Source organism: Falco peregrinus, chromosome Z (assembly GCF_023634155.1).
Source record: "Falco peregrinus isolate bFalPer1 chromosome Z, bFalPer1.pri, whole genome shotgun sequence".
Classification (NCBI taxonomy): domain Eukaryota; kingdom Metazoa; phylum Chordata; class Aves; order Falconiformes; family Falconidae; genus Falco; species Falco peregrinus.
This window is the reverse complement of record NC_073739.1, coordinates 73590269-73618073: the sequence shown is the minus strand read 5'-3', so window position 1 is coordinate 73618073 and position 27805 is coordinate 73590269. Positions and strand designations below refer to the sequence as shown.

Genomic DNA, 27805 nt, shown 5'->3' with positions numbered 1-27805 from the left:
GCTGCCCATGGCCTGGGCAGGGTTTGCTTCCCCTTCTCATCACAGTCACGTGCTGCCCTGTGGTGTCAGTTCCTGCATGCACGGGCATCATGCCCAGCTGCCCATCCAGCCACCAGCTCCAGGGAGGGCTATGGGGAACCTCCCCCCAGCGGCCCTCCTTCACACCAACCCTGCATGGGGACAGAGGCAGCGACCATTAGCCTGCAATCAAATGTGGTACAGTGGCAGTTTTGGTACGTTCCTGGAAATACAGATGAGGCTTTGGAGCCGTGAGCAGCCAAAGGTTATTTGGACATGAGTTGCGTTGAATCACGCTAACAGGAACAGGAGAGCGGCAAAGATGCAAAAAAGGAGAAATAAACCAGAACTTTTCAGGTAGAATGATAGACCTGAATGCAAACAACAAAGTAGGTGTCTCTCCTTATTAAGATCTGAGCTTTGTACGTTAGTGATATGGGACTAAAAAAAGCCGCGTCTGAAACCGCAAACTTTTCTTGCCTTTTGTGCCAAGTTCCCCATTTGCCCATGCCCCGAAGCCTTCAGAAAAAGGCCAATCCCCAAAACACAGCCGAGTTAGCTAAAACAAATGTGATTTTCTACCACTTCACACATCTTAGGGATAAATGGAAGTCGTATGTACTAATGCATTTATGGATTAAATCTGTTGTGTCCTCTCTCTTTTGTATTCTCTGCCACTGTCTGGGGCAATTATGATTTTAATTAAAAAGACATTCAAGACTGATCTTATGAAAGTCAGGCTGCTCTGAGGCTTGAGCCCTGTTGACTCCAGCTCACGAAGTATGTTAGAAGGCAGGAGGACAAGCAGGAGGATGGATACATGGGAGTCACTGAAAGACAGGAGAGTGGCTTGGCTGGCCCAGCACTGAGAACAGCAGGGGAGATACTAAGGGCTAAAAAGGTCCTTTTCCTTTTCTCCATACTGTCCTGGTGGAGAAGCCAGGCTCTGGCCAGGGACAGACATAGCAGAGCAAGCTCGACGGGGCTGCATGCACCACCCCACACACCCCCATCCATCCCCTTCCCACACTACTGGCTTTACACCTTGCACAATCTCATCTGTGCAACAACACAGGCTCCATTGCATCCCTCATCACAGCTTTTTGTGAGGGAGAGGGATGTGGAGAAAAGGGGTCCCAATGCAGATGGGAGACTGGGATACCACAAATCCTTTCTCCCCCAGCCCAGGAAAGGGCCCCAGCACCCATGGAGCAGGCCAGAAGCCTAGTGCACCAGCTTTTCCCACAAGGTGAGTCAGCAGAAACACGAGGGCTTATCCTTCCTCATGTGACTCTTTCCGACTTGCACTTTCATGGTGCAGCACCCAGAGAAGGAAACCAAAAGCAAATGCAGCAGCTCTTGGGGAGCAAGCCCAGGGATGAGGGTAATGCCCTCCACACCACCGGCACGGGAAAGTAAAACGCCTTCCTCCCCTCGCAGGAAAAACCCACCTGGCCCCTTCAGGCAGCACCGTGCATGGGAGGAAACGGTGAGGTTTGCCAGCCAGAGCAGGAGAGACACAGGTGAGTGCCACACTTGCACCGAGGCGAGGGCAGGACTGCACTGTGCCCTGAGCCAGGTGGGAGCTGCCAGACATGCGCGCCCAGCCCAGTGCTCAAACAGAGAGCAATGCACACAGGCTTGCCATGCGGGTATCAGCACTGAGCTCAGGAGCTCCTTCCTCCAGCTCAGCCCACCCCACAGCGACGCGCTGGCATGCCCGTGCACTGCCAGGCAGCGGGGAATTTTGGGTGCCTCCGGCATGCTGCGTGTCAGAGCAGCAGAGAGGAGAGCTTTCTGGGCTGCCGGCTTGCTTTGAGCTACTGCGCAGTGACTGTGGAGGCACCTGTGTCCATAAAAAGGTGGACCACTTGATGCAAACTTTCCCAGTTTGGAGGTTATGGGCTGCACCACCCATTATGAGCTCCGCTACAGCTCCACTCCATCCACAGAGAGGTTGCCTCCAGCCCAGGCCCATTCTACCAGCTCACCTGGGTTTTTATCCCCAGAGTAGCTGAAGGCAAGAACAAATACCAGGCTAGGACTAGTTGTATGTACATATTCCCTACGTGCCATGCACAACCCATTCTCTTATAGCCCAGGGACGGGGCAGGATGTGCAGTTTATAACTGATGTGCTCCAGAGTCTGCTGCTCTTGATGAAAACTCACATTTCACTTTTGCCCTCTGCATTTTCCTAACACAGGTGCAGGAAAAAGCACAGCATAGCTTCCAAGACAGCAAAACAGGTCTTCTAAAACACTTTCTAACACTTCTTTAAAGCTTTAATCCTTTTCACACTGAATGACAGTTCTTGGAGGGCGGTATTTTACTTCTTGCTTAGACACACATCTGGACCGTGTTAACACACAGTCTTTGACTGTGCTCTCCCTGACAACCTTGTCCCTGTGATGCCAGTTCCAACTGTGGACCAGACTTCAGCATAACAGAAATAAATACCTAGAGGAGTACTAAGGATACCATTTATTTTCAAAATCACTAAAAAACCCAGACAAAACAGTTTATGGCGATACAGATTTACATAACAGAGACAGCAAATTGGAAAATGTACAATCTATTTCATGTTATTGCACTCACTTTTTTATAATATACAAGGCATATTAAACAGTTTTCATTAAAAGAAGTTTTATTTATATAAATAAAAGTGTAAATATACAATATCATACAGTAAGTGTATCAGCCTAACACACAAAACCTACCTAGAGTGGAACCTTAATTTCTCACATGATCTAGTCTACTCTTCATCAATATTTCCACTTGTACAGTTACATACTCTAAACATAGAAACAGGTAAATATCCCCATCTGCAAATAGTTCCCTCACATTTTGACAAGAACCACTGCAGAACATTAACTAGAGTTAATTAAAAATATGGGTCATTAGAAAATATGAATCATTCAACAGGTTCTTAATACCTATATGCCCTCATTATTTTTTTTTTTTTGGAAGAAAATTATCAGATGTTGCTCCCTCTCTAATTTAGGCCTAACACCACAGTTTTTAATACAGATGCAGTCCCCACAGAAGATGGAAAGAGCTTCCAGGTACAAAAAGCTGCAACATGTGCAACAGCAGTATTGCACCAGAGCCTGCTGTCACATCCAGGATGTGCACCTTGAGCTGGTAAAGCCTGGAAGCAGCAAAGCCCTCCACCAGCCATTCTCCTTCTAGGAGCAAATTCATCTTATCTTCAGGTCCCTGGTGAAGAGTTGTGGACCAGATGTGTAATTTCATCCTGATTTTTTGGTCTTCCAAGACGCAGCTGCAAATCTCTGGAGAGTCACTGCTCTCCTAGAGCTTGGCCAACCATCTCACATGGTAAAGAATCATCGTGGGGACTGATAGGCAAACAGCAAGGCCAAAAATGCTCGTGAACCTACTGAATATTGATGAACTAATGCAATGCCCTCTGTCATTTTAGTATGACCAGGCTCTCAGAAAAAACACAGTTACTTTGCCAGGTGCATAACCAAAGGTTCACTACATCTGTTTGGTCTACTCTAATAAAGCAGACACAGATATTACATAAATCCTGGGGCTTTTATGGGGAATGTCACCCCAATAGAGATGTCAGGAAATGCTACAGTCATCATATCAACAGTGGTAGCATCAGTAAAGATATTTCTTGTTCTTTCACAAAAAAAAAAAAAAAAAAGGAAAAAAAGTATTTTCAGGAACAGAAACAATCAGGGTTAAATACTATTCTTTTTCTTGCTGTAATGTTAGTAAAGAAGTATCATTCTACCCATTAATAACTATCAGAGTTAAAACATTAAACCTATCTTTTAAATTATAGGCACTACTGAATCACACACATAAATCCCCATATTTTTGCTGTTACTCAGCCAACATATATCTACGTGCATGTAAAATAAAATACTGAACAGTGTTTGATTACTGAAAAATGAAAGCCTTCTAAATCACTCACAATGAACAGTACCTGCAAATAAGCATCTGAAAATATCCACCACGTTATCATCTTAAGTTACCTCAAATTAAATTTAATTTACAAAATGAAGACTTTACCTTTGAGCTCACACCGGTTTAGGAGTGAGTGAGACACATGCCTCCCTGCATTGGAACTTCCCAAATTTTAAACTGTGGACTGAAAAAAAAAAAAAAAAAGCCATTTCCTAAAACACAACTGTGATTTACCACACTAAAGTAGCAAAAAGTCAGTACTGCACTTGAACGTATTATACGTATACAGGTATGTATTCACTACGCTGCATTAAATTCCACATGCATTTTATGTATCTATTATACACGCTATTACAGTCAGATTTTGGTCATTCCTGAAGAAGGCCTCACCGTTTAATTGCCATTGCCAAATGTCTTCTCTCTTTTCAGCAAATACACAGGGGTAATCTCTTTTATCCCAGAACAGGCCTGCAACCTCAGTGTGGTCCTCCGACCTCAAGTGCTGCATCCTCCTGAAGCCTCTCCCACCACAGAGGTGACTGGAGAAAAAGACCAGTCCCGAGAGAACAAGTAAGCTTTGGGGTCGCAAGGGACCCAGCTCCACAGTCATTTCACAGCACTGAACCTGAATTAGTTTCAACAGAAATCCTGCAGGTAAAGCAGCTATAGGACTACACACAGTATTGCCTTTCCTTGTAACCAAAAGCTGCATCTCTCCCTGGATTCAAATGCTAATACATCACTGAAAAAGAATTAAATCTATTCATTTTTAGGCAAACATTGCACAGCTTTTCTGTTCACCTGGTCTTGGGTTGCCTTGCAGAACTGAATTTTCCTCTGCATTTCACAAGTTGCACTCTAATGAAGCTGTCACAGAAATGAACCAAAGTGAGTGCTCCACTAACCTGGAACAATCACTCCAAGTACTGTTGAATAAATGTAAATAAACGGAACTGTATGATCTTGGGGTAGGGCCAAGTGACAAGCCCAGACCTTTTTGTAACTGCTGCACAGTGTCTTGGCTCACTATAAATGTGGGCAGCACTTCTGATTCGGACCGATTCCAGGCTGAGAGCTCTTCAACCCTGGGCATATTGGCTGCAAGCAGCCTCTAGCCTAACAGGACAAACAACCTGAGAACTCTGGAACAAACAACTTGTTCTCAGCTGATAAGGACACTGGCCCATTTCCTCCTGTATCTCTTTTATGTTGTTTAGCTATCCCTGATGTAGGAAGAGAAATAACAGAGTCTAATCTCTTGCATCCATGCACCCTCCTCCCAACACAGCAGACTATAAATAACACTCAGCAGCATGGCCTGCTACCGATAACCTCTAATGTGAGCAGAGGTGAGAAAACCCAAACTAAGCGCCTATGGCATTGCAACCCTTTCACTTTTGCTATACCTGACACCATGGTTTCTCCCATCTACACAAACAGTCTTCATTTTCACCATCCAGAACCCTCAGCATCAGCCTGTTCCTGACGCAGCTGAGTGCACTTAGATCTTCCACATACATCCTCACGCACTCTCAAAAAAATGAAAATAAATACTGAACAGGAGAAAACAAATAAAAAAAAGTGATTAAAAGCCACCAGTGGCTTTTCAGACCACTAGTCAGTTCAGATTTAATCTGTTATAATCCCCATCCTTAGGCCACCATTCTCCAGCTTGAGTGTTTCAAGTTGGGCAGCCTTAAACTTCTTGCAGACAAATGAAAGCAGCCCGGCTTGCAGACGTACTTAATGATCACTGAAGTCTGTGGGATCTGCAAGTGCTCAGCACTTCAAATTATCTCTCTTTTAAAAATATATATATTTCAAAGGTGCCTAATATTATCTGAAATCTGAATCTGAAAATCCAGACCCTGATTTTTACAGCTCCCATTTTAATCACAACTAACAACTCAGTCGACACTTTGGTGGATAATCGCCTATTATTTGGACGTGATTTTCTTGCTCACAGATTTCTACCGCGTTAATGCTAACTGCTTTCAGATATAAGCTGCATCTAAGAACAGATTCACGTGTGGTGGATGCTGAGTTAGTTCATCAATGTTAAGAGGATTTTTCAGCTTTGCAATAAAATGCTCATGTTTACGCATAAAAGTTGTGCAAAATTATACTCTTTTGTCATGCATTTTTAGCAAAACTGCACTTAGAAGAATAAAGTGAGATTGTTCCAGACATTCTCTTATTACAACAACAAAAGGACCAGACCTTAAGTAAGTGCCTGGAAGTCTCATTTCAGATAAGTGATATAGTATAGTCTAAATACCCATCCTTGTCAACAGGATGGCAACCAGCAAGTTATACTCCCAACAGTCTGCAGATACTAAAAATATCAGGGACAGGCACAGTGTTATTTATCTCAGTCAAAATACTTTAAATCAAACCCAGGAGAAGTCTTAAAGTTCCATTAAAACTGCCACATAATACAAAAATGTCTCTAACATTTGGCTTCCTTCATCCTCGATAACTAGGTGAGATTTTACGATGCTCATCACATGCTTGCTCAGTGGTTCTCCAAGGCTCTTAGCACCTCTCTGTAGAGAATTAAGACACTTTTGTGTGGCTTTAGAAACAAAGACTTCTTTAGAAACAAAGCTTCTAGCCAGTTTTAAATGTTTTGTCTTAGCAAGTGTGATTAGATGCAGTGCTTCCATCATACTGAAGTTCTGTGTTTTCTAATTAGTAGCTGCACAGGGCCCTCTGGCACAGATTTAATGATGTTCCAGGCATCATAATGCATGAGGCCAAGTAATGATTTTCCACTAACAGCAAGAATTTCATCTCCAGTTTCTATGTTTCCAGATTGCTCCGCAGCACCACCTAGAAGCAAAAAAGGAAAAAAGTCAGTGTAAAACCCCCCCCAAACCAAACCCAAAAACATAAGCCCGCAAAAATTTGCTTTCCACTGTGATGAACAGCAACTAAACCATTTTTTCCAACAGTAGCAATTTCAGTACAAGTCACTTATGTTCAGCTCAGCTCTAGCAACCTACCCCATGCTGCATTTCACAGAAAATGTTATTTTAACCAAGATAAACCCTGGTTCTTAGAATAAGTGTCTGTTTTTGAAGGAAGCTTCTTGAGTGCTTGAAATATGCTGTATGTTATCTCTGTAGCTCTAAGAAAACCTTGTTGATAAAATAAACGTATAGGTTGTATGTGGCATGGATATATTTTCTCAAGAAGAACTTCAACATGCAGGTAACGCCATAGATTCTAAAACCTGGGTAACATGGATGAACAAACCAAACACGGGTGACAAACTTAGGACAAACCCATCAGACCTGAAACAGCTCCCAGATGGGCACACCTTGCACTGTTGATGAATGTGTGCTTTCTGTAAAGACAATTTAACTAACATCAGCCATCACAGGGAGAACAGGGGAAAAGGACTGTATCTGAGGATATAAATTAATGAGCTCAAAAATTGAATATGCTTTTTACCCTCAGAATCACTTTCTAAACAGGGAAAAACACCCACACAAAGAAACTGGTAAGCAAGTCAGGAAGTATCAGTTTGGTTTTTTTTTCATTGATGAGAGAATAAACCACTGAAATGTAATCCTGTAAAAATGCAGTGCACCTGCAGCTTCATTGAGAGTTTCAGTTTCCATCAGAAAAAAACCCTATATTTTCCACTAAACTGAATCCCAGACTAACACATATTAAAATCATAGCACAATTCTGGGATTGGTTTCCTTTCTGTACATGGTCCAAGTAAGTTTAACTGCCTGCTGACAAACAAAATATCCAAGAGTGGCAGTTTTTAATACAAACATCACATATTCTTAGCAAAAAAAAAAAAAATCAAAGAAAAAAAAGGTAAAATTAATAATTGGGTATAATGCAGGATGGTGCTTCAGAATCACAGTAATTACCCACATTGCACTTTTCTTAGAAAAGGAACTGGATAAGGCATGAACTTCCCAAAACTTCTCAAAAATACACAATAATGCTGCTGAAATTTTCTAAGAAATTGCTGCTGTAACTAGAACAGTGGACAAGCCCAGGAAGAAACTGCATCATATTTAGTAAATCAAATTGCACCACAAATATTTACTAGCAAATCCAGTCTCTAGCCATTCCCAGGAGTATTTTTTTAATGACCACTTTGGCTAGTAAATGGTAATAAATGAGGGCCACAAAAACACCCTTGCTTCAAACAAAAATTGAATCCAAGAATTAAAATGTCTGTACAATGCACAAAAGGAAAACTGGGATAATATCCACTACGTGCTTGTAGTACCTTTAAATATTCTTTTTACAAGCAAGGGCCTGTCTCCAGCAATGGAAGCTTTTCCACCATCAAGACTGAATCCCAAGCCAGCAGAGGTTTTCAATAATTCAACGCAGATGACATCATTCATATCCAGGTTTGGATCTGTGACAGAATATATACAACATCCTGTTATACTTTTAACAGTAAATTGCAAGTTGTGTTTGGTTGGTTTTGGTTTTGCTGCAGTGACAATGCCAATTCAGAATTCAGTTCATATTCAGACTAGAACACACTATCACCCAGTTTCTCAGAAGTGAACATGTATTATTGCAGCTACGAAGGGGAGACAGTACAAAATGCATTTACACACAGAGACATTTTCATTTTGCACATTCAACAAAAACCTGCCAAAGCTGGTTTTTTTGGTCAAGATTAAACATTAGGAAATTTAGCAAAGACTCTAAACATCAAGAAAACAACTGAAAAATTACTGAGTAGAGAATATTTCTTTTTCATTTGTTCCCACTTGCTTATTCAATGAGCCACGTCTTTGTAAATAACAGTAATGAATGAAACATTACATTAAACAAACACGTTCCATCCTCTTTAAGGAAAAATAGGTAATCACTTACTAGTGTGAAGAATTGTTTCTGGTCTCGTATCTATGGAAGTAACCATTATTACCTGTAGGTGCATCCTGCCTCCTACAGAGCAGATATTTTTAGAATGCAATATTGCTGTAGCTGACATAAAATACGATTTTGCTTAGAAAGAAATAAATGTACAACTTTGGAAAACAGGAACCCCTTTGCCTTGTGTGAATGTAAAACACAGTCCACATTATCAAAAATTACTGCTACCGTTATCTCAAACAACTTTGAACGTTATCTAAAACATCAGATGTGCTTTGCCTTCCAGGATGGAAGTACGATCTTAACAACCCAATACGACGTTGTTTATGAGATAGTGTTGCCCCCTAGTGCCTTTACTCGGCAGATATTCTGCGTTTGTCCGTGCGGGATGCTGGGAGTTCAGGGCAGAAAGGGATTCTGAAGTAATTACATCCATTAATACCCACGGGAGCAATTCCAGAAAGGCTGATTCATACAGAGTGCTTCCTATTTCTTTTAAGCTGTACTACAAGGCTGTTCTAGAAAACCCAGTGAAAGCATAAAACAATAAAAATTGCTACAGGAAAAAAAACCCCAAACAGTAATGATTACACTGAACTAGTTAAAAACAGTGAGTGGCAGCTCCATGTCCTGGTTTTGGGGTGGTCTGAGTTGAGTGCCTGGTATTGCCCTGGAAGGCAGGGAAAGCCACATCACCATATCTCTCAGCAATAAGCTGTCACCACTGCCCACTCCCAGTGACACTGCAGCAGCGCAAGGCTGAAGCAGATCATCCCCTGGTCTCAAAGCAGCAGCATATGGACAAATACTAAAGGGTTTTGTGTCTTAATTATACACAAAAATCGAGAGATCTGTTTGTAACACCAAGTGCAGCCTTCACATGGAAATTCTGTCTTGTTCTCAAAGAGGAACTTACTATTCCACTGATACATTTCCACTTAAACTGTTTATCGCTAGTTTCCTATGGGATGGCTGACTGATTTGGCTTAGCTCAATTTACTCTAATATCAAAATCGTTTTTTCTGTTTTTAGTAGAAACAGTATGAAATCTGCTATTACAAAGAGCAAGTTCAGTGCCTATGCATAGCAAACTGCAGTGCTTGGGGTTTTCCTTGATTTTTTTTTTGGGGGGGGGGGGGGGGGTGGTGGGGAAGGGGGGGCAGGCAGGTTGGTTGGTTGCTTTCTTGCACTGACTACTGTTATTTCTTGAAAGGAGTTTACCCTGGATTGGAAGAGTATGTGGAATCAGTAACTTCAGTAGTGATTAGGCCCTAACTGGATTAGGCCCTAAATGTCCTTCTAAGTTTCTGCCTAGTTATGATATTAAAAAAAACAACCAAAAAAACCCAAAGTCATTCAAAACCAAACTCCATTTAGGCTCCAAAGAGAACAAATAAAATTTAAAGGTAATTTCATTTGCTCCCTTCCATCACATAAGACACAGATGCTTTTAATCTAAAACACATGGACATTTTTCCCTTCAGTCTGCTTTGCAAGGGAATCCTTCCAACTTGGACAAAAAATCATACCTGTTCCTATTTCCATGGAAACATCCTTTCCAGACCCCACACATTTTCTGCCAGTAGCTGGTATCTCAAGTCTGGAGGAACTGTTTGCTTTGTCTTTTTCCTTCTGGATGACAATGACCGCATATTTGTATAGTCTTGCCTGATGAAGGGTATTCAGGACATCCCCATGGACTGAGCTCGCAAGAGACTTGCCATTGATTGACAGAACAAGATCTCCTCGATGTATAGTCCCTTCTTGAGATGCCACTCCCTTTGAAAACACTCTGTGGACCTACAAGAAAGATTTTAACTTAAAGGATGCTTTAATCTCATGACCACATGTAGTGCGCTACAGGCCAAGGCGAACACGGAGACCCTACCAAAGTTTGCCATCAGTGCTCACTGCCTGGATATCAAGCACGCAACATTTGTGCCAATGAACACCCTTATACACCAATACTAAGGTCTAAGTGACTGGAAGAGAAATGCAGTTGGGGATAGGGGGGAAAGCACAGGAAAAGATGCTATTACTGCATGGTCATTTCTAAGCCAAAGACAACTAAAACCAGCTGAGAATGTAACATCACAAATCACTTACGCTTTCACTGAACTCCTCAAAGGTCCTCGGTTAACATACCTCAAGTGACACACAGGTTAAATCCACATCCGTGCTACAGCAAACACCGAGGACAACATTGCGGTGTGTGACACGCACTCCCCAAATTCCCACTGACTGGGACATGCACCCTGTCCAGTTTTCAAATGCACCCTTCTAAGTGGTGCACAGCATCTGCACCTGGAAAGGCTCTGACTTTGTGCAGCTGTACAAGTATTTAATTGTCCATCTCAATTTGGCTGATCAAATATGCAAATACATGCAAAGGGTTTGAAATGCATTTTTTCTGGAGAAAAAAAATACTCTATTCAGAGTGGATTAAACTTTGAGTAAACTCCACCACGTGCAGGTTGTGTGAAGTGTGTTATTTACAGAAAGGAACTGACCAAAAGATGGAAGATCTGGTATTTAAAGACTTGCCCGTCAGGTACTGTACTTTCAGCAGCTAGAATACAGTCTCCCATGCATGCAATTCTAGGTCTGCTGGGAAAGTTTCAAGACAGCAGATCCGCAGACACAGTTCTGCATGGCATTTTTTCTAGGAACTTATCCTAATACCCAGACCAACAGCAAGAAATCAGTAGCCTTTTGGTTCCTGTTCCCTCACTGCAGGGCCACACTGAGGACACCTGCACAGCCCTACAGATCCAAGGAGATAAATTTCCAACCAGTCTAAGCAGGCATTCAAAGCTGAGCAACAGCCTCAATAACAGATGTAGGCACTCAAATGCAAGAGGTAAGTGGAATACAGGGGTCATGTCCAAAACATCTGTGGCCTTCCCTCACATGCTTTGCTCCTCACTACCTCGAAGCTCACAAGGTATTTCTATTTCTGCACCCAAGTGCGAGCACAACAGCCCATTAAGCAGCTCAGCACCCAGTGGCAACCCTAAATCCAGCTGGGACCCAGAATCCCAGTAGGTCAAGGACATTAACATATTGCCCACCTGAGAAGCATGCTTTACACACACTGAACAAAGAGGATCTGGAAAGAATAGGAGCTGATACTCTTTTGGTTTCATAGTTAATGGCATCCAGGAGAAAGACTTCATCAGCTACTCAGCACAAGAAGCTGTATTTTTAGGTAGTGTCCCAGTCTTTAGGTGAGGAGCTCTCTGGGGTGGGACACTGTTGAGCCTTCCTCTTGCTCACAGCTGCCACTGTGAGTCTTTGGACCAGAAGCAGGGAACACAAGTTTTGTAGCAAGAGACGCAGAGTCCATTCACTAGACTGTGAGCATGTTCTAACTCAGTGACTACTTAATGCAAAATATATCTACTTCTATTGGTCTTGTCTAAGTGCAAAAACCAGAAGATTTCTGCAAGGGCTGCTGCAGGCCCCAAAGACTGAGGACATACCCTTCTAATCGCAGCACTTAATGGATCTCGCTCTCTCAGGACAGAATTTAAATGCATATCTTGTGTAAGAAAATAGTCACACAAGACACCAGTTGTCTTGGCTTTTTCTGTCTCACTGGTCTCTTTTGAACAGTAAATAAATTGATTGGTATCACTTTTTACACACCAACATCATGTAATGGTACACAATACCTTTGATTCAGAATGCTGTAGAAGACTTAAAAAAACACCAACAAACAGAACAACCACCCTCATTTACTGACCATCCACAGGTCTTGATAACACCGAAACAAATTTGTGACATGAAATCCAGAACATTTGCTGAGGTCTGAAACAGTTTCACGATTTGCAAAAACTTTAAAAAAACTTGCTGTGCAGAGCTCACTTTCAAGGGCTGGGAATGAAAATCTTACCTAAAAGCCTGCATGCACTGCAACTGCATGCAGAATTCTGTTTACATGGATAGGATTTAGATCGAGCCGATTCCATCCAGTTAGACTTTTCAAGACCAAAGACATAACTGGCATCCATCTCCAATACTAAAAATTACACTTCCCAAACGCTGTGATTTCAGTAGCAGATGGTATGCAGCCACCTCTGAGAAACACTGTTTTATGACTACGAATGACTTGTAGTAAGCCTTGATAAATGAGCACCTGATCTGATCACCAGCCTGCCTTGAAGTGAGCTTTGCAACAAAATGTCTGCAGCCATCACTTACTGTGACTGATTTCTGTTCCAGATCTATTCCTCCAGCAACACTAAACCCCAGGCCACCTCCTTCTTCTTTGTGCAAGACTACAAAGTATGTGTCTTCCTTGCTCTAGCAAAAAAATGGAGATGGAGGGGAAGGAGAAGGGAAAGGAGAAGAAAAACAAAACCAAAGATCAAGACCAAGTAACTACACAAATAACAAATTCCTAGTACCCTTAGATTATGGCAAGTGAAAAAAAGCAACTCAAGGAATTGAAACCGAGACATTAAATGCATTTCTGTTCGCGCTACAGATGAGTAGCAGCCATATGGAAGAGCTCAGGTACCTGACAGCAAAGGTTTCTTTGGTCAGTTCAAGTCTGGAAAGCAAAGTCAAAATTAGGATAGTGGAAGGGTATTAAACCTTGGACAGACTAATTTTCACAGGCTGTTAACAACTTGGCACTGCTTGACATTTTGAAGTCAAAACTCAATAGTTCCCATATACCTTTCTGGATCATGCACTGTACTTTCTGGGGAATTACTAACACATTTGTTATCCTGTTTCTCCTTGCCCTTGAAAGGCAGTAACAGAGACGTAATGCAGGGCAGTTGCATCAACCTCTTCTCAGCAGTGCTAGACAATCTTGCAAGGGGAAGTGGCTGCAAACTGAAGCTTGGGAAGGTTAGATGGGACAGCAGGAGAAAGTTTTTCACTTGGGAGGTGAAAGTAAGGAGCCTGTTAGTGATCCAAACAGGACAAAGCTGTACTGTAGTGTAAATGGGAGCATCTAGCACAGGAAAGGGACTGGTGCAGGTCTGCACCAGGGCTGAACTTGGCTCCAGACCAGAGTAAAGGTGTAAAGCTGGTTTCTTCGAAGTGACGGCCTTCTGCCAAAATACAGAATTTGCCATGACAGCAGCAGTCCCATCCAGTGAGTCTAGTGCTGTCTTCTGAATGGTTATTAGGACAAAACCAGACACTGTTACAGACACTATGTTTTGTGGTGTAAGGGGGACTATAAGTAGGCATTTGGTGGAGCGAGGGGATAGTAACTGCCTGTGGGGCAAAGAATCAGAAGTAGGGAGTAGAAAGCAGGTCTCAGCTTTCCCCTGGGATCCTATTCAGCATCAGTCATTTCCAGAAACTGCCAACACTAAAATTAATGGCACATCATTAGAAACCAACCTCTTAATCTATTTAGCATTAAATGACATATTTAGTTCACTAAACTCAACATTTTAACTCAGCATTTGCCTTTTAATTTTTTTCAAAAGCCACAGGAAACCACAGGTTATTATTGATTTTTGGTGAAAAAACAATCAGACTTTTGGTCTCACTATGTACTGTTTTTGCCAAATACTGGCCCTGGAAAATTTTCAGGCATCCCTGCAATGCATAGAGCCAATGTCAGAAACTGATGCCACCCTGTTCCACATCACTGATCTGTCAGTGCTTGAGGAGAGAAGGGCAGTCAGGTCTGAATGTCTTGGTTTATGGTCTTTTGTAGATGTTAAGACCCTTCTCACCTGCGCTAAAGTGAGAACAGCTTTACATTAGGCTAGAAATAATAAACCTAGTTAAGCATCTAGGCTAGCCCCTTTCGAAGTGCAGAGAGGGTAATGGAAGCATACATATACCTTTGACTATTAAGTACTATAGCAACCCTTTTTGTTTAAGAGTTCAGGTTCTTTTCAACCTTTGCTAACACAACTTAATTTGCATACACTGGGGAAGGAAAAAAAAATCAGAATCCGAGGCTCAGATGTTAGAGCACTGTGTGAGGACCACACATCCTAGGCCAGTCATCAGCATAGTCTGAACCCTGGCTTCCCATTGCCAAGGTTGTGCACTTCCTCCTTCCCCAGCTCTCAATGCTGTCCTCAGCCAGCATGTGTGCTATGGGGCACAGATACCTGGCTGTGGATGCTAGTTGCTTTACTTGGCCACAGAGTGGGCACACGAGGTCTCCAGTGATCATCTGTTCAGCCTGTTACCCAAAGATCATCAGTCACAGAGATTTAAGCAATAAAATGCTTTTATATTTATTTTTTACATATTAGTAGCACTTTTAAAATGCTATCAGTAAATTCAGCACTGTTCAGAGTGAAAGACGATGACAAACTCTTCCTGGGGAAGCTCTCAGTCAGCCCATCTCATTTTTCAGCAATTGCCTAACTATGAAGAACAGTCCCATTGTACACTTAAATCCAGCATTTGACTAGCATAAAATTTTCCAGCATACAAGCCATACTGGGCTTAAATATGGATAAGAAACTATGCAGACAAGGAGTGCATTCCAAAAAGCATTCAGCTTTATAAATATTTGAGTTCTCTGACTTTGAAAAGTGGCATAAATAAATAATCTCTCCAAGACCCCATGCAAAATACTTTAAAGAACACTTAATTACCTTTGGCCAGAAGCACAATCCAGTACTAGTTTTATCAGTAAACCTACCAAACCCTCTTGGCTCACCAAGCTCTTGAGATTTGCAAGCCTTAGCTATGCTGTCTCTGGAAGGAGGTAAAGCTGGGTATTTTAGAGAGGTCCTGATCCCCACCCCAGCCTGTTCCACATTTGACATAACAACCTTTGTGAATAAGACTCAGTAACACTCTAAATGCGGCTCAGCCAGCAGTTATGCAGACCAGATGGCAGTTTCCCCTCCAGTTCTGTCATTATTTTATCAACTTTTGCTCTGATTTAAAAAGGATGTGGATGTATCCCACAAACACAAACACTGCAAACAGGGAAGTAATGTTCTGGCAATCATTTCACTTTGGAGACTTTCTTGAAATACATAGATAATGAAGCAGGTTATCTTAACGCAATAACCAGTTTCCACAGAAGAGAACAAAAAGGTCATGGTAGTCTCTTACAAACGCTTCAGCAGCTGCTTTCTTGTGTTGCAAGCCACCAGCAGTTCAGCATTAAACCAAATAAATTAAATTTCTGTGGTCGGAGCTTCAAGCAAAAGGTGGGTGCTTCCAAGCACAAGGAGGACCACATATTCCTTTGCATGGTGGGGAATGTGACTCTGATGCAAGTGGTTGGTGGAAAGTTAAATTCTGATGTGCAGTTATTGACAAACCCCGTAGTTTCTCAGCTGTAATAATGACTCAAACGGAGGCATACTTCCCCACATAAAATAGGCCTATTTATTGTGGCTCAAAACTGGTTTTGCACCGGACAAACAATATTCTTTCTTATACAAAAGCCATTTAAATTTATTATGGGTTTATAGCAGGCATTCAAAAACCAGCATTAGTAAAACTACCATCAACTGTAACGTACCACAGGACTACTGGAGTGGCTCTGAAACTAGAAGATATTTTATCTGCCATTAAGAAAACCCTTAAAATTACCACCAATAATCCAGTTTTATCTTCTTGTTTTTACCTTTACTTGTGCTTTGACTTCTTGGAGCATAGCAGCAATGTCACATTTTGGTACTACTGCTGACAAAACAGATTGCATTTTTTGCTGGTCCAGGCTTGAGATGAGCAGCTGATCCAAGCTAAAATGAACAGAAAAAAGTAAGACAGCTTTGTATTTCTAGACCATGCAGAGATACATTTCCGGTATACAGTGTAGGTTGCATTAGGGTAAAGGATGAAAGGCCAACCCATTAACAAGCAGGAATCGTGAAAACAGGTAAGAAATGGTGTATGTTGGGAGAATGGGAAGAGGCAGAGAAGACAATTTAGGAATAAGTTTGAAACTCAATCCCCGTTCTGTTCCCCTCGTCCTTCCCTTACGGTTTTAGCAACAGACATTAACAAAAACAAGACGACAGCTACATCTGGAGACTGCTTCTAGCAGGACAACAAGCTCGTTTGTCACCGAAGGCTGTGCTGGCAGCCAGTGCTGCGTGGCATCCCCTCCACAGGGGCTGTGGTGTCCTGTGACATGGCCAAAACCTGACCAAAACCAGCTAGAGGGGACACAGAAAAGGGGTCCAGCCTGGCCTGGATGAAGTGTTTCACCCTGTACTTGAACAAGCTGCCACCAGGCAGCAGCACAGCAGCTCCCGAGCAATGGAGAGCGTGAACAGCACCCCAGATCCTCAGGGGAACAGGGGCTGGGGCCAACGCCGAAACGCGCCTTGGGGCGGCCTTGGGGCAACTTTGCCTCAGGAGGGGTTTGTGGGGACCAGAACAGCGGTAGCAAAGCTGACACCAACCTGATGGACCAGCTGTTTTCTGAGCATTCCCCACGTGGAGAGCTGCCATGGGGCACGTCATCATCCGAGGCAGACCCTGGCGTCCCCGAACCGCTGTCCCGAGGGCTGCCAGCACCCGTCCCCACCCCAGCTGTGGCAGCGGGGCCGCAGTGGGCTAGCGGGGCTGCATCGCTCTGGGCAGGCGTGCCGAGGGCTCTGCGGGGGGTGATTTCCAGCTCTGTCTTGAAGCAGGCGGGCTGCAGCGGCCCCGAGAAGCCCTCTCCGCACAGCTTGTCCAGGTCGGGCATGCTGAGGGCCCTCAGCTCCCGCAGCCTGGAGCGGGACAGTGGTGGCCGCCCCAGGCCCCGGCTGCGGCGTGCCTGCGAGGCCGAGGGGGGAAAGGCGCCCGTGTCCGCCCCAGCGCTGCCCTCTGCGCTCCTCTGGGGCTTTCCTTCCCCCTTGCCGCCCTCCGCCACACACACGGGCTCTGCGCTGGTGGGAGACTTGGCCATGGCAGACATATTGGCCGGGCTCGGGCTGCCGCCGTAGGAGCTCAAGCTGCGCCGCAAGGCCCGTGGCATCTCGGCAGGGCTGGTTGCTGTGGGCATCCCACCACAGGACCTCCTGGTGAGGGGGGACCTCACAGCTGAGTGTATATCGATGGCCTTCACAACAGGCCGGTCAAAATTTGCCAGGTTTTCGAAGGATTTGATCCTCTGTTTGACAGAGAAGGATGAGACAGGTTCATGTGGCCAGTTCAGCTCATAGTAGTAGTAATTCCTCCTGCAGCTCCTCAGCTTATCGGCGGTAGGGTAGCTAGTGTCGCTGGCTGAGTGAGACACGTCATGGACCCTCTGGGTGCTTTTGGAGGCATGTGCCTGCTCCTTGCCACTCTGGCCATTTGGCAGATTCATATGAACCATATTTAACGTCCCCATCTCTGCCTGCGGGTATTTCTCCTCCGCAGCATGGCCCTGGGGGCCTTGCACAGGATGAACCTCTGTAGTAGCATGGCAATCTTCCCTCAAGTGACCTGATAACTGGGCCGGCATCGAGTAAGTTCTTGTCACAGGTTTTGACAAACCATAGAGGTTTCTGTCTCCAACAGTATCTGCTTTTGAGAAATATTGCATGGTCCCCATCTCATCCGTCAGCTGAGGTGCTTCTGTGTTCACCTCTTCTGCTTTCTCCAGCAATGGCAGCTGCAAAAACGATGCTGGTGAGGAAGAGGTAGAGGAGGAGGAGGAAGAGGATGATGATGAGGAAAGCTTCACCTCAATGAAAGTGCGCTGGATCTCTTGCCCTTCCAGCTGCTCCTGCTGAACTGAGCGGGACCTCAATGAAGAGCCACCAGCAGATGGTTGCACCTTTTGCAGATCTAATTGCCTAAGGTCATCTGCACTATACATGCTCTTGATTCTATTCAGGCCTGTTCCAGGGTTCTCAATCTGCCCTTTCACATATTCAGCTTTTGGTATCCCCTGAGGAGATGAAGTGACTTTGGACTGACTGTCTCTGGCTCTGAAATCATCCACCTTATCATGACACACTGCAAGCTGCACAGAAACTTGTGTTTCTTTTGGCTTTCCCCATGCCTGCTGCAGGTCTCCACAGTCACATTGCACGTCACTGCTTGCTGTTGGGCTGCCGGTCCCATTCAAGAGAGGCAAAAGTGAATCTTCAGGTATGACCATAGGTGGTTTATTTTCTAGCTCTGACTTCAGAGTCCTTGAGGCTGCTGAAATGCTCTTGCCAGCATCAGGGTTTGTAGGTGAATTGCGCGACAATGGTGTTTTCTTTCCCAGGAGTTTGGGGGACAGCTGTGGAGAAACAGAAGCCCTTTTCTGATCAGCCCCGCTGACTTTGGTAGGATTAGTGCCAGAAGAATCTGAATTTGCCTTTGCTTTGCTTTTGATGGTGAACCCTTTTAGCTTTGGTCCTGCTTTGGCCTTCTGGTTATTTAAGAGGGTGTCCATTATACTTTTGTGTGTCATTCCCTTAGACTCCTGACAAGATTTTTTCTGAGAGGATGGGCTGTGCGGTACTGCAGTGCCTTTGCAGTGATTTGTGCCTGAGCTTTGGACTTTCCCATTTGGAGTCCTTCCTGAAGTCACAGAGTTAATTTTCTCATTTTTCCCTGGCAAGTCATGAGTTGTATTAGCCTTTGGATCTTTAGATCTAGCAGGAAAGGGAGACCTGAGTGATATTGCTCTTGATGACAATGCATTCACGTGATTGCTGTCTGTTTTAGACAAGTTGGACAAACTGTTGGTTTCTTTCTTCACTGTAACAGCACGGTCACAGTCCTCAACTGCCGTTTCGCTTTCAGATTTGGATCTCTGCTCATCCTGATCTTTCTCAAGCAAGTTGCTCTCCAAGCCACCAACATTCCGAGCAGAGCAAAAGCTTATCTTTTTGCAGCGCAGAGACCCTTCCTCTTCAATGGACTCACAGCACTTCATATGTCTGTTACTGTTCCCCAAACCCATCTGTTCTTCTGTACTTAAGGCACCATTGTTACAGAAAGAGTAAACTTCAGGTATACTGACTGAATTCCTTAGGATGTCTTTTTCTGGCAGGAGAACTGAGGAAGGAGAACACAAGGATGCAGAGGACACATCTGAACACTGTGAGGGAGCTGGAGTGGGACCGCCGTGATCTTCCAAGCCTAGTTTGTTGATGCTTGTCTCCAGTGACCCACACATGGCACAGTCCTCAGTTTGCAAAATGTTGCCACTGTGGAGGTGCAGCAGGGACAGAGAGGATGAGTTTGTTGCGGATGTGAGATGCTGCTCCTGTGTGCGCTTTTGTGGCTCATCGTTCATGCAACAAATCTCAATTTGCTCCTCATCTGACTCCATTACAGTACGGGCTGCAGGGGCACCTGCAGCAGCGCACAGCCCAAGCAACACCTCGTTAGAACTATCAAAGGTTTCTGTGAGAGACTCTGCGTCAGAGTGAGAATCCTCCGCAGCCCCATACATAGACTTTGGAAATGGGTCACTTCTCTTACCTTCCAGAGAGTTTGCTGCAGGCAACTCATCCTCATTTAAGCTGCTAAAATTCCTAGAATAGTTATTTAAAGAGTTTTTATTCACAGTAAAAAGTTTGCCTGTGTTAATGGAGTCCAACACAGACAGCCCCAAAACCCCTTGTGCATTAGCTCCACAATTCACAGCTTTTTCCAGCAGCTCCTCCTTGGCTGCTTGTGGCTCAGAACCAGGACAGCCTTCATCAGTCCCACAGCAGCACATTGTGGTGTACTCATCTCGGAGGGGGCTTTCCGCTCTCGACGGCGTGCGTGAAGCCCTGCTCTCGGGAGGTCCCATTTGGCTGAGCAAGTCATCGATGTCAGTGATGGGGATGGCAGAGCAGTCCTCGGTACCGCTGCTTTTCATTGGACCTCTGTGCACATCTTTGGTCGTGGCATCAGGTGGCAGTGTTGTCCTCTCCACCGCACAGACGACACCAGCATTTTGCAAACCCGCTCCCTCGCGCTTCCCAGCACTTGGTGGTTCTTCAGTTGCAAGGATGCTGTTGACATTGGCCTGATTTTGACTGTCTACCCCTGGAGACAGGATGAGGTTTGTAAATCTGCTGACAGCTGCATCATGATAAAAATAATAAAGAAAAAAAGGTAAAATCCTGTCAGATGCAGGAAGTGATATACAAAACACCAGGTTTTATTACAAAAATAAACACCCACATAGTCATACTACATGTTTTCCTTTTGCTCTGCACTCCTCCTCGTCTGTAACAATGTTTACAGCAACTCAAATTAATCATAACCCTGTGTATTTCAGTAGCACACAGGAGGGAGCAATCCACTTATCCAAGGTGAGTAGTCATGATCTGTTTAATTCTCATCTTGGAAATTTCAGCAGTCAAGCAGCCAACTAGCAAATTGTCAGTGTGCAGTAAGTCAGGCTGAGCAGTACCACTTCTCATTAATTGTTTGATCGAAGATGTCTCCAATAGATTGCAGAGAGTACACAAAACCCTGGCATAGCGAACAAAGGTGAACAGACAACACAGTGACAAGCTGTGCATAAATAACTTGACTCTGATCCTCTTGGCACTTCTGCAGGTGTTTAATGTGACACGCACGGGTAACATTATACACGCATTAAACATATGGGCTTTACAGGATTTCTGGCACAGACCTCTCTTGGCTTCCGACACATGTTTAACCCACTCTTGGGCTCCTTGTCACTGCTGCACTGATATCCTGTTCACCCATTTCTCCAGCTCTTTCATTTTCAGCACTTCACCCTAAGCATCTGCTTGCACCTTTATACACTGCTTCTGGGACATGCACCCCCATTCAAGGTGCCTTCCAGAGGCCAGTTACTACCGGATGAGGCCCAGAGAGTGCATGGAGAAGGAGCAGTGTATTCACATGAGTCAGGATCCTTTCCTGCTCATTCAAACTTGCCAGCACATCTCTCTAATCCTTGCACAAACCTGTGGGATTATCCACACGACTTAGTTTAGGCACCCACATTAAGAAGTGTGGATTCCTCCTGGAGTCAAAGGGGAAGACATCCCAGAAAAAAATTTGAAGCAGCCAGCCTAGAATGCGAAGTACTGCCCTGCTTCAGCGTGCTGGATCATACACTGAAGAGACCCCTCTTCGCTGCCAGTGGGGCAGGGCAAGGTGAAGAGTAAAGCAGAAAGGCTGCCTGATAAAGGAGTGTCAATGTGTCCCTATCCCAATGCCATGGGTATGTAAAAGCCACAGCAATCTAAGGAAAAAAGAACAGGACCCTGTCAAGCCAGGAATTCCTTAAAGAACAACTGAAACTGAAGCATCTGGAAGCACTTTAGGCTCCCAGGTATTAATAGGTACACAAAAAAGATCATAAGCTAGAATGAGGCAAAATATTATGTTCTTCCTGAATTTGAAAAGTATGCTTTTCTATTTCAAACACTCATTTCCACACCACATAATTTGTAAAGTCTGTGGGGATGTATATATTGTTGTAGCAGCATAAATCAGCCCTGAGCAGAAACTAAATAGGTACTGAATACTTCAACTCAAACTAGAAAACTTCTTGTAAGAAACATGCAAATAAACATTTCGGTAAGATCCTAGTTTTCTTGGGTTTTCTGCTTCTTTATTTTGCACATTAGAGGGTTCTGACACATGAAAGAGAAAGAAAGGAGGTTCTTATTATTTTACTGTTCATTCATAAAAACATTACTTGAACTTCAGATTTAAGAGGGACAGATGTGATTATAACGGGTCACATATTTACTGAACGGGCATAGCAGTAAAATGGGTTTCAGCACAAGGTCACTGGTGAGTTAGCTCTCGTCTGCATGTAATGACCCAAACCTCTGCAAATGCTGGCAAGAGGGACATAAAGTAAGAGGGAGCTTTGACGGCTTCACAGAGAGCAGGTTTGCTCCCCTCACTGTAGTGCCAGGGAGGACTTTGAAGCCTGGTTTGGTGATGAAGTGCTTTGCCTGGCTCACCAATGCAGACACAGCGTGCTGTGTTTTTAATCTGGATCAATGTGGGAAGCTGGGCCAGCAGCAGATCAGACCCATCTGATTCAAGGGAATTTTCTTCACTGGTACTCAGAATAAATGGTACGAAAGAAAAACTACTCTCTCACCTGATGCTGCTTTCTGGATCTCCAGGGTTACAGATGTGGGAAGACACTGCATCAGCAAGCAAATTTCCTCGTACATCATCTTACTGACTGGTATGCTGTTGATGGTGGTAATCTCATCTCCTACAGCCATCTTGCCCATTGATCCCTAATGCAATGACAGATTCAAAGAAATTATAAATACACATTAGAAGCCCTGCCACAAGGGCAAAGATTGCAGAGAAGCAATTAATGGCTTAGGAGCAACATTCCCTATCTCACATCACTGCAGAGCACAGGTACCACTGCTGTCAGTTTGCCAATACCTAAATAAAAAGCAGACTGTGCTTCTGCCAGGAAAGGAATTAATGACCAATCTCAACTAGGAAGGTCAAAAGAGCTGCTGGTTTTTCTGAGATATTGGTATGAGGATGGAGAACATAGCCCTCATATAATATGAATTATATTCCTGGTCATAATCTCCTACTGGACCAACGGGATACATTTAAATAACTAAACTGGACAGGGACTTGCTCTTAAGGTAAAAGCCTAAGTACGTTTCTAAACATTGCCCTGTAAAACAGAGAAAAAAACAGGAACAGAATCCCAAATCCACAGCTCTCAGCCCAATTCAAACTTCTACAACATGTCCCCTCTCACCATAGTAGCCACTGACTAGATTAAAAATGCTACATCCAGCTTTGTACACCAGAGTATCCTCCTTCCTCTTTCTTTTGCATCTAGATCAGCAATTCCACATGAAGCAAGTATCCATCCTAATATGTGTATGAGACACAGGAGAGCAATATGTTACGGGTACTACCATGGCCCTTGGCAAACCTGGCCAGCACCTAAGCCCTCCTGGTACCAGATTTGTGTAACAAAAGAATATGTACATATAAAATAATGAACATTTTTGCGACCAAGATTTACTTAATTTGTCTTTGCCCCTGATAAAAAAAAAAAAAAAAAAAAAAAAAAGGAAGCAAGTATTTCCTCAAAACTGTGACTGCGAGTGGGGACGAGTCCATCTCATTAGGTCTGCCTCTTGACTTTCTTAGCCTTGAATCAGCCAGGGTGTGCTTCCGAATCAGAAACACTTAATTTAACAGCAGCTTCAGAACAATATAGGATGAGATGTTTTGCCCAGCAAACATCTCCCTTGCGCTTATTTGCAACAGATCACTTGCTGCTTAATAATAATAATATTAAAAATCATCATCACCATCATACCTGCAAACTGAAAGCAAATCATGACAAGGCAACCCAAATTAAAAAATTACCATTTCTGCTGCTCCACCTGGCCGCAGCCCTGTGACAACAACCTTTAAGGGCATGGCCTGGATTTCCAAATCCAGGCCGAACGACTCATGCTCATTGCGAACCAGAGTGACTATTTCACCCTGGCCCTGCCTGGCCCCATCGGATGCTTCACCCTTCTTTGTGTGGGGGAGTGTCTTTGTAGCTGGCTTGTTATAAGAGCCATGCTCCTCTGTCCTGTGTCTGTGAAGGCTTCGGCACTCAGTGCTCATCATGCTTTTCACTCTTGTGACTGCTCTGTGCTCAAGTTTTGGCGATCTCTTACATTCGAGTTGTGCTTCCCGGAGCTCCTTCAAACTCAGGCTGCCAAGACGAACTTCAGGCACGCTTGAGTAATCAAATGCTATGATGGGGAAAAAAGGAGAGTCAATTTGCTCCAGCGTGCTGTCTGCAGACTCCACAGAGTTGCTGAAGACAGGGGAAGATGTCTCCATGCTGCTGTATCTGGATGACTCACTATCCTGGGTCTCATCACCGATTTCTACAGACGAGGTTGCAATGACAATGCCAGCATCCTCCTGGGTCTTGACCCTCTGGCTTCTTTGTAAGTGGGAACTTTCGTCGTCATCACTAATGTCACCATCATAGAAAACAACCCTCCTCTGTCGATGAAAGGGGCTGCGGGCAGATTTGGGGCTGTCACTGAGGATGCCGGGTCGGACAGACTCCACATGCTTCTTGTGAAGGCCAGATGATTTCCCACTAGTTGGAGAAGCCAGGCCATTTGCTTTTGCCACTCCTGCTTCTCTAGCAGCTAGGGGGAAAAAATTATGCTTTAATTGCATTTGTAGATGATTTCTAACATCATGCATCTGACTGTAGAAGAGTACTTGTGGCTCTGCTTGCAGGGGAAGTTTAACCTTTCCTCACAAAGAAATAAGCATTTTTTTCAGGTCCTCCACCTAACTATGGTAAACAGCAAGAGGGATGGCAGATAGCACTACAATTTATGGGTAATTCCCAAAATCAGTTCATGGCACATCTGGTTCCATTTTCAGTTTATTTCTAAATTATGACTATGACCCAAAGAAGAAAGGGATGCAAATTCACATGTGTATTTTACTTTAAACAACTGAATTTCTTTCACATTTTGCTTAAATCTATGCAAAAAAAGAGTGACAAATGCTTTCCTGAACAAAGACACAAGCACATGACAATCAGTTTCAAATTAAAGACTAATAAACCCAAGAATCCTTTCCACAACCTTCTCAGAAAGAACTGCATCTTATTTTGTAGAAAGTTTTTTTGTTTTGCTTTGTTTGGTGGGTATTTTAAACTGCAAAAATGTTTTAAATAATTAATTTTAAATCAAAACATTAAATAATGTAATTAATTAATTTACAGATAACTAAATTAAATAATTAATTTCCACAGAAAAATAAGCTGTATACAAAGAGAATATACTTGAGAAGCATAGGAAAGGGAGAAAAAATATAATAGCCTTTGAATTTGAGATCATGTGCATGTCAGTAAGGAAATTTAGGACTATTTCATTCAGTTACTATGGGAAGAAAGAAGCATATGCAAAATCTGATGTCAAATTTAACATTTGTTGTTTTTACACTGCTTTATGTGACATTTTGAAATTGTGTATTTGAGACAGCTATGAACACTTTCATTTAAATGTAATCAATTAGACGATCACCAGTCATTTGAAAAAAAAAAATCCTGTAGCACTGTCAAACTAGTTTTGGCCAAACCAATCAACTAGAAGTAATTTTCACATAATCAGAGCAGCAATTTGGACAAAGTACCATGGAAACGGGCATTTATGTGCATTGTTGTGAACCCCTTTCTGTCTCCCAGAATTTCATATGATCAGCATTGGCTTGCACTACACTGCCCAGCATTTCTTGCCAGCACAGGAATCACTGTAGTTCTCTTATAAAGCAAACCAGTGCTCAGTGACTCTCCCCACATTAGCCAAATGACCAGACACATTTCCGTCGCTTACTCAGGTTGCCAGGAAGAAGTGATCCATCATCCAACAAACTGTTTCTGTTCTTCTGATGGAGCTGCTCATCGTCACAGGAGCCAGTTACAACATCAGAAAATGGGAGCTGGCTTGTACCATCGTGAGAGAAGTACTGGGAAAGCTCTGCCTCGGAGCTGACAGATCCCTGCTGAAAGAAGTGTGTCTGGTGACTCACCATCATTGATGCTTAAAGCCCCTGTCTGCATACAAAGCACCACAAACTCCACTCACATTCCCGTATCGATAAAGGAAGTTTAAAGCCAATTTTAAAACCTGAGGACTTCGTCAGTATACTGAGAGGCAAACTGTCAGACTTGGATGGCTGAAATGCTGCACATCAATACAGTTTTAGCCAGTATAATAAATAAAAAGGGAATCCAAATCCCGCTACTATGCAGGTGTAGCTCAATGCAGAAACAAGGGATGAAACCATTCAATTGTGTAATTGCCTTTATACACCTTCTGCACTAAGCGAAGGGAAGGGTTTGTACCTCTGGACACAGTCTGCACAGCTGCTTTGGCTTTCCCAGGAATGCCAGAGATTTTTCCACTGCAATGGTTATACAGAGAGAACAAGCCCTCAGCCTTCTGCCCAGAGGCTCAGGTCTCTCCTGCTAACTTCATCTCTGTCCCAAACAAAGCAGGGGTGCCTTCAAGGTGGCAGGAGGTGGGAACCCACAGCCTTCACTGGCATGCTTCGCACATTGCTCCCAAAGGCTGTAGCCACACAGACGAACAGAAGCTTGCTGCTGTCATGATTTAAAACATGATGTAAGAAACAAACCCTTTTATTGAGCCCATGTGACAGAGAAGGAGTATAAAGGTTTGGTTTTGAAGTCCTTGATCAACTAGGAGCTTCACTAAAAGCTGAATTTGAAGTAGACTGTTATTATTGCATCTAATCCCTTTACCCGGCTTGCTGGCTCCAGGAAGCGTTTCATAGTCCAGCTGAGGGGAGATGAGGTCTCTCCTTGTTTGGCCTTCACACTAGGAGATGGACTTTTTTGTACAGCTCCTGTTAAACACAGCTTAGTTAGATGCCAAAAATTAAGGTTGTGGTCCATATACCCAAACAAGCTCCTCATTCACCTTCTGAGCTGGGGGCTGGCCGCATTTAATCCCACTTACTTATTATCTGAATTGCTTTCCTAAAGTGAGATATTTTTTTTTAACATTTCACAAGCTGTCCCTCAGATAAGGCAGAACATTATTACATGCCATGCCAGTCAGGACCAGGACAGAGCTATGAACAAGAGATGAGCAGGTCTTCCTTACCCGCTGGAGCATGCTGCTGACTAGGTGCAACTTTGAAAGACAAATAAGCCACTGGCAAGGTCTACTTCAAAAGAGGTCTTAGCTAACACAGATATGAAGAGGATAATTACAAATGCAACATTTCTGTCTAAAAATCACCTTACCAGTCACTGTCATTGCCAAGAGTTTTCTTTCATCCCTAAGATTTTAGAAAGCGTTAAGTCTGGAGTTCAAAAACATCAGACAAATGCCAGAGCACACATTTTGACATGACCCCAAAGATTAAAATGGAGTTAAAACATATAGTCCAGTAATAGTATCTGGACTTTTTCAAATGGACACAAGACTTTCTCTCTCTCTCTTTTTTTTTTTGCCATCTACATGGATAAGTGTACACAGATGGAGTCGATTCCTCCTGCTCCTCCCCTGCTGGGCCATTCTGCTTTTCATTCATCTTGGAAGAGAGGACAGAGCAACCACCTTTTGGCAACCCAAGAG

At 43.6% G+C, this 27805-nt stretch overlaps 1 protein-coding gene and 1 long non-coding RNA gene across 4 annotated transcripts in view; one reads left to right on the top strand and one right to left on the bottom strand.

The window, feature by feature from the left end:
* The first annotated feature begins 1344 nt into the window (after positions 1–1344).
* On the top strand, positions 1345–4737 carry LOC129782731 (uncharacterized). The gene is made up of 2 exons (XR_008744790.1): positions 1345–1541; positions 4421–4737. It is a non-coding gene; the product is annotated as an uncharacterized LOC129782731 (long non-coding RNA).
* Positions 2487–27805, bottom strand: part of PDZD2 (PDZ domain containing 2) — a 204902-nt gene continuing 179583 nt past the window's right edge. For 2 of the 3 annotated variants that reach the window (XM_055790933.1, XM_055790935.1), the window contains 10 exons: positions 26965–27068; positions 26033–26201; positions 24042–24832; positions 22783–22927; positions 17183–20765; positions 16399–16516; positions 13026–13127; positions 10352–10622; positions 8218–8352; positions 2487–6791 (listed from right to left, as the gene is read on the bottom strand). In XM_055790933.1, the coding sequence (XP_055646908.1) occupies positions 6625–6791; positions 8218–8352; positions 10352–10622; positions 13026–13127; positions 16399–16516; positions 17183–20765; positions 22783–22927; positions 24042–24832; positions 26033–26201; positions 26965–27068 (5585 nt within the window). In that variant the 3' untranslated portion in view covers positions 2487–6624. The remainder of the gene's footprint in view (positions 6792–8217; positions 8353–10351; positions 10623–13025; positions 13128–16398; positions 16517–17182; positions 20766–22782; positions 22928–24041; positions 24833–26032; positions 26202–26964; positions 27069–27805) is intronic. The other variant, XM_055790934.1, reaches the window with a different exon arrangement.